Source organism: Gracilinanus agilis, chromosome 1, assembly GCF_016433145.1.
Source record: "Gracilinanus agilis isolate LMUSP501 chromosome 1, AgileGrace, whole genome shotgun sequence".
In the NCBI taxonomy this organism is placed as follows: Eukaryota; Metazoa; Chordata; class Mammalia; order Didelphimorphia; family Didelphidae; genus Gracilinanus; species Gracilinanus agilis.
In genome coordinates this window covers 335,203,414-335,218,229 of record NC_058130.1, presented here as the reverse complement: position 1 = coordinate 335,218,229, position 14,816 = coordinate 335,203,414, and the positions used below count along the sequence as shown (strand labels likewise).

General features: G+C 39.9%; 1 protein-coding gene across 1 annotated transcript in view; it reads right to left on the bottom strand.

Annotated features, from left to right (window-relative positions):
* Positions 1-3,116: 3,116 nt before the first annotated feature.
* The window catches only part of PTCD2 (pentatricopeptide repeat domain 2), a 47,400-nt gene continuing 35,700 nt past the window's right edge, over positions 3,117-14,816 (bottom strand). The window contains exons 9-10 of the mRNA XM_044657686.1: positions 12,018-12,131; positions 3,117-3,774 (exon numbers count right to left, since the gene is read on the bottom strand). Coding sequence (XP_044513621.1) covers positions 3,550-3,774; positions 12,018-12,131 — 339 coding nt within the window. The 3' untranslated portion in view covers positions 3,117-3,549. The remainder of the gene's footprint in view (positions 3,775-12,017; positions 12,132-14,816) is intronic.

The window sequence follows — 14,816 nt, the reverse complement described above, 5'->3', positions numbered from 1 at the left end:
TTGTTTGTTCTCCTCTGCTGTTTGCTCTGTTGTCTGGATTTTATCTGTGTAAAAGTTGTCGAGTGTTACAGATTTCTTCTTGATGATCTTTCTCTTTGGGGGTTCTTGTCTCTGGCTTGCCATTGTTAGCCCTGCACCCTCTCAGGTTTATCCTCACACTCAGGGTCTGTCTGTGCTTTTTAGGCTCCTGAGGTCTCAAGTCTAGTTATTCTTAGGGTCAAGCCTCCTGGTTGGCCCCTTGCTTGTTCCTCTGCCCGAGGCTCCTTTAACAGTCTCAGGGTGCTGCTTCCACACTTGTGCATCCCTCTGCACTGGGTCCCCATTCAAGGTCCTCACCTGTTCTTAAGATCCGAGCCCTCGCTCACGCTCAGGATTCGTGACTGGGCTTGCGTCTGCGCCCGCACTCGTGCCTGTGCTCAGAGTCTGCATTCAAAGTTTGCGTGTTCTTTAGCCTCTTGGGGTCTTAAGTCTTGCTGCTCTCAGGAGCAGGCCCTGGTGATCCCAGGTAGCTGCCAAGGATTTATGAGTGCCCCAAACTTTCTCTAACTCTTGTGTGCTGGCTTTGGCACTGTACATTGTGTGGGGTGGGGGAGGAGGTTGCTCAGCTCGTGTTTTTGTGAGAGCTGTTTCACCCCTTTATAGCATGGAAATGCCCCAATTCCACATAGCTCCAATGCTGCGCCCTGTTGTGGGGTCCCTTCGCTCCTCTGGATTTGTTTTTTTGTCTTCTTGAGGAATCCTATATGTTTCAGTTAGGAGAGGTTAAGCAGCTGCTTTTTACTCTGTCGCCATCTTAACCAGGAAGTCTATCCAGCCCTTGGTATTCCTTTAGGCTTCATACAGGGCTTAAACCAAATTGTGGGTTTGAAGCATTGGAAGGGATCTCCATACCCATGAAATCACAGGGCTGGACCAATAGAAGCATCCAATATTTGCAGAATATGTGCTATTCGGATTCACGTAGGGAGATTCAAGATGAATGGCTCAATTCCTACTATCAGGGAGCTTACAATCTAAACCAATCCATCCAGAAATAATACATACCACATCATATATACATAACATTTACATGTGTGTATTTATATGACAATGTAAATGGAAACAACAATAACCAAAGGAACTCAAACAATGTGTAATTAGAATAATCTAGCTTGCTCCTGAAGAAGAGAAAATGTACTTCCTTCATTTCTTTGCAGAAATAGGGGACTATATACTATTAGATTCAGTTGAAAAATAGGCTTATTTTACTCAACTGCTTTAAAATTCCTTTCTTATCTTTTTTATTCTTTATTATAAGAGACAACTCACTGGATAAAAGGAGGATGGATATATTTGGAAATGGAGGAGATGTAAATAACAAAGATATCAATAATTTTTTTTTAAATCAATCTGTCTAGAGCTTTGCAGTGGTCATGAATAAAGATAACATCTTTTGAAATCAATGATTATGAGAAAAGAAGATCCTTTTCTTGGGGATTCTGAAGTCAAGCCATCACCCTCCAAGTGACTTTTCTTTCAGGGTCCCTACTGTGTAACAACCTAACCCTGGGTGTTTTACACTTGCCTGACTTGGTTGACCCAACATTACTCTTCTTCAGGAGGGTCTTGTGGAAAATGTATTATATTGAGGGGCAGCAAGGTGGCACAGACCTGGAGTCGGGAAGACATAGGTTCAAATCCGGCCTCTGACACTTCCTAGCTGTCACTTAATCCTGACTGCTTAGAATGGACAGAAGGTAAGAGTTTGGAAAAAAAATGGAATATTGGATTGAGCCAGGAGGTCCAGATTCCAGTTCTAGCCCTGCCAGGAATAAGCACTCAGGCAAATAAGTTCTTTTTTCTAGGCATTCGCCCATCAGTAAATGAGGGATGATCTCCAAGGTCCTTTAGAATTTTAAGAGTCTATGAAATCCTGCTGCCTATTCACAATAATGCTAAATAACATCAGCATCTCCCAAAGAAGAGCTTTCACAAGGGCCTGTCTGCTCAAAAGGAGAGGTACCATGGGAGAGAAAGGGGCGCCAAGGAAAGGGCAGATGGTATCAGAAAAGAAAGAAGTCGGGGCTTGTTGCTCATTAGCGTCAGCTGCACTCCAGGCAGATATACATCCCTTGAACATCAAAACAGGCCTTTGGAAACAAAAGGCACAGCTGAGATGGGACCACTGAGTATTTTCATATTGTGTGTCACCTCCAGATGCTGTATTTCAAGCCATCAGTTGAAGTGGTACCCGAGGGCATTTGGGAACTGGGTCCCTCGCTCTCAAGAAAGCCACAGCTCTTTTCATTGAAAATAAGGCTCTCCAAATGGAGACAGGAAAGAAAACCATTATCAAAAGAGATGAATTATAGGACAGACAATGCATGCCACACACTGACTGACTGGGATGAAATAGAGAATTTTAAATAGTTCTGATTGGGAAGACAGATGATTTGCCCCAAACTGGGAAGTAATCATTTAAAGCTGGCATATTCAGTAGTTCAGAAAGATGAAGGTTGGGTTTGTTTGTCTCTCCAGGGACAGAGGTGTGTGAGGAGGGAGGGAGAGAGAGACATACAAAAGAACAAAACTGAGTATTTTTGTTATTCTATGCATTTCTTTTTATTAGCTTCTTCCCTTCCTATGCAATGTCTAAGATTCTCAAATCAGGATGCCAGGATATATGCAGGCACAAGCACTGACATTTTGGGTCACATAAATTAGGCAGTGGCAGAAGCCATAAAATCCTAGGCTCCTTATTCCCAATTCAATGGTGTGTTAGATTTTCCATATAATCCTGCCTCCAGAAAATTATACTTTATTAGGGACTTTCTCAGAATCCATACATTGGTACTTTAGATACTAAAAACAAAATTTTAGTTGGTGCATACAAGGAAATATAAAGAAGGAAAGATCATTGTTTACAAGGTGGCATAGCAAACTTCCTGAACCCACAATAAAACTGAGTTTCCGGGGAGGTAACAAGTACCTTTGGAACAGTGGTTCCCAAACTTTTTTGGCCTACTGCCCCCTTTCCAGAAAAAATATTACTTAACCCCCTGGAAATTAAATTAAAAAAATTTTAATAGCAATTAATAGTAAAGATAAATGCACCTGTGGCCATCACACACACCCCCCCCCCCCCAGAGGCTACAGCACCCACCAGGGGGCGGTGGCACCCACTTTAGGAATCACTGCTTTGGAAGGAGGGTTATTCAAACTGGATAAGTTTATATCCATACCTGAAATCCTTCTCTGCTATTTCTCTCTGTCAGTGTAAACTCAGGCCCAGGAAACCACTAAGAAGCCACTACAACTTTCTCTGAGGTGCGCTTCTCTCTATGCAGACAATTTATGATGTCCAAAAAAATAAAGATTTCCTGTTGTCTGGGCCAATATTGTCCAACTAAGTTCAAAGTACCAACCTCTAAGTTTGGAATGTCAGTTGTTGATGAGTTTCAAAAATCTGTAGGCGGGAAAAACATATTTAGCCTGATTTCCTTCAGCTCAATTTCTAAGATGCTCAGAAGGGTACATTCAGTTCAGAGTCACTGGTGATCAAATCCAGAGCTACTCAACCATCAGAAATGAATTGAGTGGCTGTAAAGTCCGGCGGCTTATTTGCCTCTTGTTAAATGAGAGAATGTGGGGTTTCTTCCTCTGAGGGATGATGCAGAGTATGGCATCCACAGTCTGGGGGATGATCTGGCCAGCTACCTGCAGTCTATTGTAGATCTCTTTGAATCTGGCCTGGAGTGCTGGCTGTCCATGTACTTTCTCCTTCACGGTAGACAGCTGTGAGAAGACGAAAACAGAATGCAGAAGTGCCTTAGATCAGTTTACTTGTTCCTTTCCTCCACCAGGCTGCTAGGGCTGTGCTCATCAAATGACCTTTTATTGATCCTGTAGAGACTTATTTTTGTGCATGTTGATTCCTTTCATAGATTATGAGCTCCCTGAAGACAAAGCTATTTCAAAGTCTTAGTGTCCCTGGTACCCAGGAAAATGCCTGGCACAGAGCAGGTGCTAAATAAATGATTGATTAAAGGAGTCCTTCCAAGACACACAAATACACTTCTAAGGAAATGTGTACCTCATCTAAGGAGCACTATGAAAACTGGGGCAGGGGGCCAATAAAGGCCACTTGTTATTGTTCAGTCGTGTATGATTCTGTGACTCCATGAACCATGCCAACAAGGTCCATAAGGTTTTCTTGGCAAAGAAATTAGAATAGTTAACCTTTCTTTCTCCAGTGGATTAAGGCAAACAGAAGCTAAATGACTTTGCCAGGATCATAGTGCTATTAAGTGTCTGAGGTCACATTTGAACTTGGGTCTTCCTGACTCTAGGCTCAGCATTCTATCCACCAAACCTAGTATAACTTAACATGTGGGATGATAAAACCAAGAGAATGGTACTACAACTTACACATGCCCATCACAACCTGAAGAGTTACACTTGAATACTTATTAAGAGAGGGCTTAAAACAGCACCGCTGGCCTAAAAAGATATACCAGAGAAGAGAGGGGGGAAGCTAAAAACAGCAAGTGAAATAAATTTGACTAGACATCATTACTATAGCAGAGACCTTTTTTTGGCCCTACTAGCGCAATCATTTTCTAATAAAGCTCAAGTGGCTTTCATTTGCCTTTCTTTTTTAAAAAATGTTTCATTTATTTATTTAAAATATTTTTCCATGTTTACATGATTCATTTTCTTTTCCCTCTTGTTTTCCCCCCTCCCAGAGCTGACAAGCAATTCCACTGGGTTGTACAATTGTTATCATTTGATACTTACTTCCATATTATTCATTTTTGCAATAAAGCAATCATTTATTTTTTTAAAAACTTTTTTTTTAAACCCTTATCTTCTGTGTATTGGCTCCTTGGTGGAAGAGTGGTAAGGGTGGGCAATGGGGGTCAAGTGATTTGCCCAGGGTCACACAGCTGGGAAGTGTCTGAGGCCAGATTTGAACCTAGGACCTCCCATCTCTAGACCCTACTCTCAATCCACTGAGCTACCCAGCTGCCCCAATAAAGCAATCATTTAAAACCAACATTTGGCTTTCTGAAAACTGCTTCCCAAGTATAATTCAATCTCACAGGATGAGAGGCAAGTGACTTATTTGTGTCCACCCTTTACAATAATAACAACAGGCAGCTTCAGTCACACTGCTGCATGATGTCCAATTGGACTCAGGGGCTAAGGATATTGAAAGACTTGTTGATGCCACAAGCATTTATTTGACACTGGCCACATGAAGGCATTCTGCTAAAGAGAGACCAAATGGAGAATTCAGGAAATAACTTCATTATCTTGTCACGTGCTAATTATGGGAACAAATTGCCTTTTAGAGAGTCTTAGAAGGTTTGCAATGAACTTTGACTGCACTTATCTATTTGGATCCTCACCACAACCCTCTGAAATGACTTTTCTTAAACTCTCAAATGGATCTGTTACCTCGTAGCTGAAAGTACTCTCTCTTGAGGATTTAGGCTTAAACCTATCTATGCTTGTCCATCCCATGTAAGTCTTCCCATGACTTTGCCATATAAAGCCCATCCAACATGGTGACAGCCTTCTTCAAATTCCCCTAATACCTAGAAGACATCAATGGAGCACCCAGATGTCGGCAGGTATCCCCTCAACTTATTCTTTTTGTTTATGCCAGCTTTTTTGTTCATACGTGTCTTGAATTTTTCTTTTACTCCACTTTTTTTCTAATTCCTTCTTTGCAACATGTTGCTGGCTGTCATCACCTACCAAGAACTTCCCAATTGACCTCTGGGAGATAATAATTTTCATATGTAGAGAGACTATAGCATTCAATATCTTGTAATCAGACAACATCCTTGGCTGGGAGCAAAGTACTACAGTGTTGCAGTGAGAATTTTTTTGTAGCCAAAGGATTTGAGATCAAACCTTGCCTCTGCTACTTACTATGTATATGACTTTGAATAAATTATTTTGCCCTTCTGGGGATCAGTTTCTTCATCTGTAAGTGGATAAAGTTGGATTAGGTTGTCTTTAAAATTATTTCTAGCTCTAAATCTATTAATCCATTTTACAGAGGAAGAAACTGAGGCTCAAAGAGGCTGTGACCTGCTCAAGGTCACAATAGCTAATAAATGACAATCAATGGGATCTGAACCCAGGTCTCTCCTGATTTCAAGTCTAGCATTCTTTCCATGACTCCACACAGGGTCTCTATGCTCCTGAATCAATATAACATTTCAATATGGCCCCAAAATGTCTTTCAATAAAGATAAAGTAGTTTCATTTTTTCATTTAAAAATCACTTTCTAAGAAGAAACTGATATATTTCCCATAAATAGCACCATAAAGAATATTTTACTGTATTTCCCAAGAAGCTTAATACCTTGAATATGGATGATCAACACATTTGTTGGTTGGTAAAGTAAAAACATAGAATTAGGAACCAAATTCAAATTAGAACAAATAAATATAAATTTGCTAACCCTGGAACTGAACAAAATCTAAATTTCACATTTTTTTAACCTAATTTTATATTAAGTTAAAGGTTTAAAAAACTCTCATACTAGGTTTGTTTGAGGTCAAAAATTCAAAAACTAAAGAGAAGAGAAAAAGAAGGAAATAAAATAAAGGAGAAAGGGAAGAAGAGAAAAAATATTTTAAAGTATTATATACAAAAAAATAGAATTGGGGGTGGATGGTAAAGGGGCAGGAAGAGAGAAGAGCCTCTTTATTGGTCCCAAAGAGGGACCTATGAATAAATGGATGATGTGGGAAACAGATAGTCTTATGCTTGATGCAAAGAAAAGTTTTATGACAATTAGAGTGTTCCCAAAGTAGAAAGATTTGCTTCAGGAGGTAGTGGTTTTCTCCTTACCAAAAAATGCCTTAGAAGAAAGGCCATTTATTATAAGGGCATCTTAGAGAAGATATTCCTATTCAGACACAGGTTGGACTGAATGATGACCTTGTCCCACTGTTTGGACCCCAAGGAGTCTGCAACAACACAGGGAAAGTTGCCTGAAAATAAGTGGAGGATGATGGGAAATATTTTAGCAGGCAGGAATGGGGCCACTGTGTAAGGGGTACTCAAGATGAAAGGGGACCCCAGGACTGGAATATTCCAGAAAAGATGACTAATCTAAAATTTCACAAAAATAAGCCTGAAAAGAGAGAAGGAGGTCCTATCACATAATGCCTTAAATGCCACACGAAGGAGTCCAGACTTTTTTTCCACAGGCAGTGGGAAATCAGCAGAGGTTTCCTAATAGGGAAATGACATTGTGAATAACTTTGTTAGGAAGATTATGCTGGTATTGGTGTCTGGGCTGGATGAGAGAAGGTAGAAACCTGGAGAGAAGGAAGGTTAATTCGACTGTCTTCCCTTACATTTTTTGAAAAGATTTAATTCATGATAATGTTTATTAATACATCCAATGGCCTACACTCACATCTCCCTTACTGTGACTTCCCATGGAGTCTTCAGACGTAACACTCGAGAGGTTCTTAATGTTCTTAGGAGGAACAGCTCACTCCGTCACCAGGTTCAGGGTGAACAGAATTAAAGGAAGCATACAGTTTTCCAAAAAAGCCATACAAAGCTGCCAAGCCTGGGCTAACTTGACTCTAATTGAATGTACTGCCTTGGTTCTCTCCGAGAGCTGTGGAAACATTAAATGGAATTATTACAGCTATTCTTGCCATCTAAGCAGGAAAGAGAAGTGCCAAATTTGTTCACGAATTTAGTTCATTTTAAAAAAAATCAATCAAGGAGAAGCCTATGTTTTAGTTATTTTAGCATTGGGGCTGCAGAAGGGGAGAAAAGGGGCAAGGGCACAAGCATTTATTAAGGACCCCTACTATGTGCCAGGCATTGTGCTAAATGCCGTAGAAATAGTAACTCACTTGATCCTTGTGACCTCCCTGGGAAATAGGTGCCATTATAATTCCCATTTTACAGCTGAGGAAGTAGAGGCATACAGAGTTTGTGACTTGCAAAATGTGAGCAATCCTGTTTAATATTCTTTCTCTTTATGAAGCCCCCTTGATTTATTTTGCCTTATTACTTCCAATCACTATTATAAAATGGCCCATTTTGAATGCTCATTACACACGATCATCATTACATATAAGTTTTGAGCTGGAAAGGCCTGTAGAGGCAAGGTCTAAACTCAGGACTTCCCATCTCCAAATCTAGTACTTCATCTACTATTTAACTACCTCTAAAACATTATTTAATACAGCAAATTCAAGATAACCAATCATTTACAGGTAGTCAGTGTCACATACTTTTGTTGTTCAGTCATTTCAATTGTGTCCAACTTTTCCTGACCACCTTGGGGTTTTCTTGGCAAAGAAAGTGGTTTGCTAATTCTTTCTCCAGCTCATTTGACAGATGAGGAAACTGAGGCATAGAGGGTGAAGTAACTTGTCTAGGATCACATAGCTCGTAAGTATCTGAGGCCCTATTTGAACTGAAATCTTCCTGACTCCAGATCCAGTGCTCTATCTACTGCACCCCTGAACTGCTAGCATGTACTTCGCTCTCCCTGAAACAGAGCTGGCTTCAGAGCTCCATTCTCCACATGTAACATATCAGGGCCCATGCAAGGGAAGGTCCTAAAAGTGCTACCCTGGGGGAAGTCTAGAATTTGTCCCTTATTAGCTAAATGGCTTACTTACGCTTACCAGTTCATAGCAGGCGGCTCTTTGATCAGCCTCATGGTATCCAAGGGGAAAGTCTAAATGGGTGTACATGTTTTTAAATTAGAATCCATCTAAAAAAGGTTTGGGGGTAAAAAAGGACCTTTGGGCTAAGTTAAAATTGAAAGTATTTTTTAAAAATCAGTATTTTCCCATGTGAATTCTGGGTAGATAATATATACCTGTGACAGAGGTGAGATAGCCTAGAATAAATGATGGAGTCTCAGAGCGTGTTGGGGGGTGAGGGGAAGAAGGGGGTGGATAGAAGGCCCTGATTCACGTTCAGGCTCTGCCACTAATTGGCTGTGTGCCCTTGGAAGAGTCTCGATGTTAAGATCTAAAGGGAAGCCTCAGAGGAAGGCCCAGTTATGTTATAGCCTGCTGAGCAACAGCAACAATGATGGCTGCCAGCCACAGTGGAGCCCTTCTGATGCTAGGATACTTGGCGCCATCTTGGAATGTGGATGAAGAGAAATAGATAAAAGTGAGGCACTTATGGAATCTTAGTTACACAAAGGTCTCTTTGGGATCTCCCACGAAAGTATAAATTAATATATGGTCTCCAGAGAGTTTTAATCTTAACAACTGAAGGAAAATAGTTCTCAAATAAATATTTTTTAGCTTCTGAAAGGTCCAAGTTAGGCTGCATTTCTAGGGCCTTGATAGCAAAAGGGGCAAAAGGTAACACATTTTTTTTCACTAGGCCTCAGCTTCTTAGACTTTTAAAACGAGAAATGGAGGTCAACAAGATAATGTCTAAGTTGTCAGAGCAAGCCAAACTCTCACAAAGGGATTTCCACTGATGAAAATTAAGAAAGCTGTGGTACATCAAGAACAATAGATTCAAGATCAGGAAGACTCAGGTTCAAGTCCCATTTCATTACAATTATTAGATGCTTATCTTTTATTAAGTCACTTAAACATCTCTGGGCCTCAGTTTCCTCATCTGTGAAATGGAAATGCAGTGATTGTAAGAAACAAATGAAAAAATAGAGGTACAGTGCTTTACGAAGTTTAAGGGCTATCTAAATGTAAGCTTTCTCTTTACATAGTCTTTTCCCCTTAAAATTATTTATTTTCAATATTCTTTTTATATATATATATTTTTAAACCCTTAACTTCTGTGTATTGACTTATAGGTGGAAGAATGGTAGGGGTAGGCAATGGGGGTCAAGTGACTTGCCCAGGGTCACACAGCTGGGAAGTGTCTGAGGCCAGATTTGAACCTAGGACCTCCCGTCTCTAGGCCTGGCTCTCAATCCACTGAGCTACCCAGCTGCCCCCTCAATATTCTTTTAAGAACATTTTTGAGTTCCAAATTCTCTCTTTCCCTCCAGCTTCTCCTCTAATCCTTAAGAAGTTAAACAATATGATGTTGATTACACATGTGAAGTCATGGAAAACATTTTCAACTAGCCATGTTGTACAAAAACAAGCAAGAAAAATAAAGTGAAAAAAGTGCTTTAATATGCATTAACATTAGTTCATCATTAAAAGACTTCATCAGTCCTCTCTAAAGCTGGATAGCATTTTTCATTATGGGTCCTTTGGAAAAATCTTGGACCACTATACTGCTTCACAGCTAATCATGAATAGCAATATTACTGTTTAATACCATTAAAAACTCCAAAGGGAGGAACCAATAATTAGTATTGATTCTAAGACAGAAGGTAAGAGTAAAAAAAAAAAAGAGAAATGATGAAGGAATGGGTTCGGAAAAAGCTGTCAAGACTTATATGAACTGATGCAAAGTGAAGCAAGAACCAGGAGAGCACGGTACACATAACAGCAGTATTATAATAATCATTAACTGTGAAAGACTTAGCCATTCTGATCAAGACAACAATCCAAGACCATTCCAAAAGACTCATGATGGAAAATGCCATCCACCTCCAGAGAGAGAACTGACGAAGTCAGAGCAGATTAAGGCTGGCCTGTTTCACTTTCCTTATTTTTATGAGAGTGTCTGAGAGTGGGGAGAAGGGGTAGATGGGGAATGCTGGCTCTAAGGGGAAGCAGGTTCTAAGCTAAAAGGTCACACTAGTAGCCTCTTCCTTCCATTTCCTACCCTCTTCTGCCTGTAAAGAAAGAATGAATTACAGGGTGTATCTAGGGTCATGTGGCCATCCAGTAGGAAGGAGAAGAGCTAAATGAGGAAATAAAGTCTTTAAGTCAAATACAATCCTTTCTTGTTAGAATAAAGCTGTAGGTGGTCAAGAGGGCTTGATGAGATGGTGAAGGAAAATCAAGACAATGGAAGCAGTGTTCTTAGAACAGCAACCGACTACAGTTTTTTTGGGCAGACTACAGTGGATAGAGCATCAGGTCTGGAGTCAACAAGATCCATGTTTAAATCTGGCTTCAGATATTTCCTAGCTGTGTGACGCTGAGTAAGTCACTCCATCCTATATAACTTTGTTTCCTCATCTATAAAATGAGCTGGAGAAGGAAATGACCAGCCACTCCAATATCTTTGTCAAGAAAACTCCAAATGGGGTCATGAAGTGTTGGACACAACTGAAGAGATGGAACAAGTCAAGCACAATCAGTGTTAGAGCCCATGGTGGTTTATATCCTGTTAGCTTAAAGACACTTTTTGAGAGCAGTGATGAAGACAGTTTACATTTCTGAAGTACTTTTTAGTTCAAAAGTAGCCTTATATTTTTGTGGTTTGATTGTTTCAGTCATGTCTGCCTCTCTGTGATTACATTTGGGGCTTTCTTGGCAAAGATTCTGGAGTGATTTGTCATTTCCTTCTCCAGCTCATTTTACAGATGAGGAAAGTGAGGCAGAGAGATCAAAGTGACTTGCCCAGGGCCACACAGCTAGGAAGTTATCAGAAACCAGATCTGAACTCAGGAGATGGAGTGTTTCTGACTTCAGAACTGGCACTCTAACCACTTTTCACCACCTAGCTGCTTCATTTTATAGACATCGCTACATTTTAATCCTGACAATAACCCAATAAGCCAGAATTATGTACTTAAACAAAGTTGTACAACTAGTATGTAACGAAGTAGGAAATTATACTCAGGTCTTCTAAATCCATGGTTTTTCTTTCCTCTAACCATGAAAACTCTCCTTAGCATAGGACATGGCACACATTAGGTGCTTAAAGGTTTAGTGAATTAAACTAGATTAAAGTCAATATTTTGCTAAATGTAAGCTTGACACATGACCGAGTTACTTAGTCCAGACCCCCATTCGGCAAAGTCCACTGTAGCTCAGAGCTCCTGACCTCAGGAGATCAGTCAGCCTCCTCCTTCCCAGGCACAACAATCAGGCTGCCAAGCCCAGCAGTGCTTTGCTTTGTACAGGTTTTTCAGTCCCGTGGCACTTACCACTTCCTCTGAGAACTCTGGCTTCTTCACCAAGCTGAAGTGGTTTTTTTCAGTAGATGCCTCTAGTATCTGCAGGGCTTCTTCCAACAAGCCTGAGTGGGCATGGACAAGGACCTGGACCATAGAAAGAACCAAACACAAGTAAACACAACTTTTTTAATTTTAAGAGATGAACTTTGACAGGCATCCTTTATACCCTTGGAGAAAGGCACAGGCAGAAAATTCCCCCCGGATGTTCTTGGACCTCACTCGTTCAGTTCTCTCCCAAAACTGGAATTCTTAACCTGGGGTCTATGAACTAGTTTGGTAACTATCCTGAGGACTAAATTTCAATATAATTCATTTCCTTTTTATAATCCTCTCTTTTATTCTATACATTTACATATTGACCCCTGGGAAGGGTCAATAGACTTCAACAGGCTGCCAAAGAAGGGTCTAGGACATAAAGAAGGTTAAGAATTCCTGTTCTAAAAGATGCCCATAGAATGTACCCAGATGACAGAAAATCCCACACCCTAATATCCAACACAAGAAAATCCCACTCCCTAATATTCAACACAAAGTGGAGTAAGTCATTAAAAACAAAACTACTAAGTGTTCTTTCTACATCTGAGAGACAATCTAATTTGTTATTACTTTGCACTCACAGTAAAATGAAATATTCATAGGTAGAAGGTCCATAAGGGTGGTACAATGCATAGATTTTTCAAACAATTTCAATGTATTGATTGTCTTTGCTGATTTTTTTCTTTTAAAAGTCTGTTGCATGAAACAGCTCTAAAAGAGGTGGCAAGGAGAGGGATACTGGGAGAAATTTTGTGGATGCAAAAATCCTCAATGATCAGTAAAAATTTATTTTTAAACAATTAAATTTAATAAGAAAAAATAATATAAAGAATTCACCAATAATTCACAACAAATAAATAATAATTAAACATAAACAAAAATATAATAATAATAAAAATTAAATTTAAAAAATTAAAATTATAGGATCATAGAATTCTGTTATCTTGAACTTGAAGGGACCAATTGTTAATGTCCTCTCCCCTGAAATTACCTTGTATTGATCTTGTTTTCTATATATTTTTGTTTATCCAAAATATATTTCATATATGTATATTTTAAAATATGTATTCATCATGCTTATCATTTGAATATTGCTATTGTTTGGTCATTTCATGTCTCATGCCTGACTGTTCATGACCCCATTTGGGTATTTTTTTTTGTTTGTTTTGGAAAAGATATTGAAGTGGTTTGCCATTTCCTGTTCCAGCTCATGTGAGGAAAGTGAGGCAAACAAGGTTAAGTGACTTGTCCAGGGTCACATGGCTAGTAGTTGTCTGAGGTTGTATCTGAACTTAGGAAGAGTCTTCTTGACTCCAGATCTGGTGCTCTATCTGCTGTACCATCTAGTACTTTGGAATAGAAAACTCAGACCCAGGGTATATTTAGCATTTTGTAGTCTTTGTACTGCTTATTGGCAGGTAAGTTAAAGATCACTTGGCTTATTGAGGGCAGCAAGATTTGGAAATCAGCTTTGCCTCACCATGTGGGACCTCAGTTTCCCCACTTGTAAAATGAGGGGGTTGGATTCAATGATCTCTAAGATCCCTTCCAGCTTTACATCTGTGATTCTATGATAGACTGCCCTTACCAGTGCTGGTGGTGGCCTACCAACCTCTGTTAATAAATGTGAAACCCATAGTGCCTTGGAGTTGTCCTTGTCTTGCTGAGAGCTGGGAGGTTATGTCTCCAGTAAATTTTTCCCTGGGCCTTGTGGTGGTGCCTTGGAGGCCAAGACTGGACCAGAAGCAGGAGGGAAGGTTCTGGGAGATTTCACTTTCTCTCCTCAAATTACTCCCTTCCTGCAAATAACCTGGTTCCAAAGAGGGCTTTCAAGGCCAAGATCAACATGTTGGCTCCCCCTTGAAGATGAGGAGGCAATGGATGTGGGCAAGCAGAAGGAAGAAGAGGTTCCCTTTGGGGGCCTTTTCCCTAGAGGAAGTTTCCAGAGTGCTGTCAAGAAACATTGGAGTAGAGGGCATGGTACTGCTTTGGTTGAGGAATTTTTAACTTGGGGTTCACAAAACCAAGTGGTCCCAGAAGTAAAAGTTTTAGGTTGTCTGTAAGCTTGCAAGAGAACAAAAAAAATGACACTTTTATTTTCACTAACTTCTATCAGCCTCTCTTAACCTTGGGTTCATGGGTTGTTTTTTTAAATTTGATAATTATGTTCCAATATCAATAATTTCCTTTATAATTTTTATGTATTGACACCTTAAATATTCTAAGAAGGGGTCCACAGGTTTTACTAAACTGCCAAAGGGTTGAGAAAGACTGCTCTAATCTTTCAGGAGATAGCAAAATGAAGGCCATCAAAATCAAATTTCAAGGGAGCAGGGGAAAATTTGATATGAGAAACTATTTATGGAGTCTCTGTTCCCTCCACTGCTATAATCACCCGAGGCCTCAGGAAATAATGCCAAGTCACAAGGATGCTGTGGTCTTGCAGGAATTTGATATATGTGAATTTTTTCAAAGGTGCCCAATAGTTCCAAACTAATATTTAGGTGGTACAGTGTATAGAGTGCTGGAAATCTCATCTTCCTGAGTTCAAATCTGGCCTCAAACACTTACTAGCTATGTGACTCTGGGCAAGTCACTTCACCCTGTTGGCCTCAGTTTACTCATCTGTCAAATGAGTTGGAGAAGGAAAGGGCAAACCACTCTGGTATCTTTGCCAAGAAAACCCTAAATGGGTCACAAAAACTGGACATGACTGAAAATGATTGAATAGTA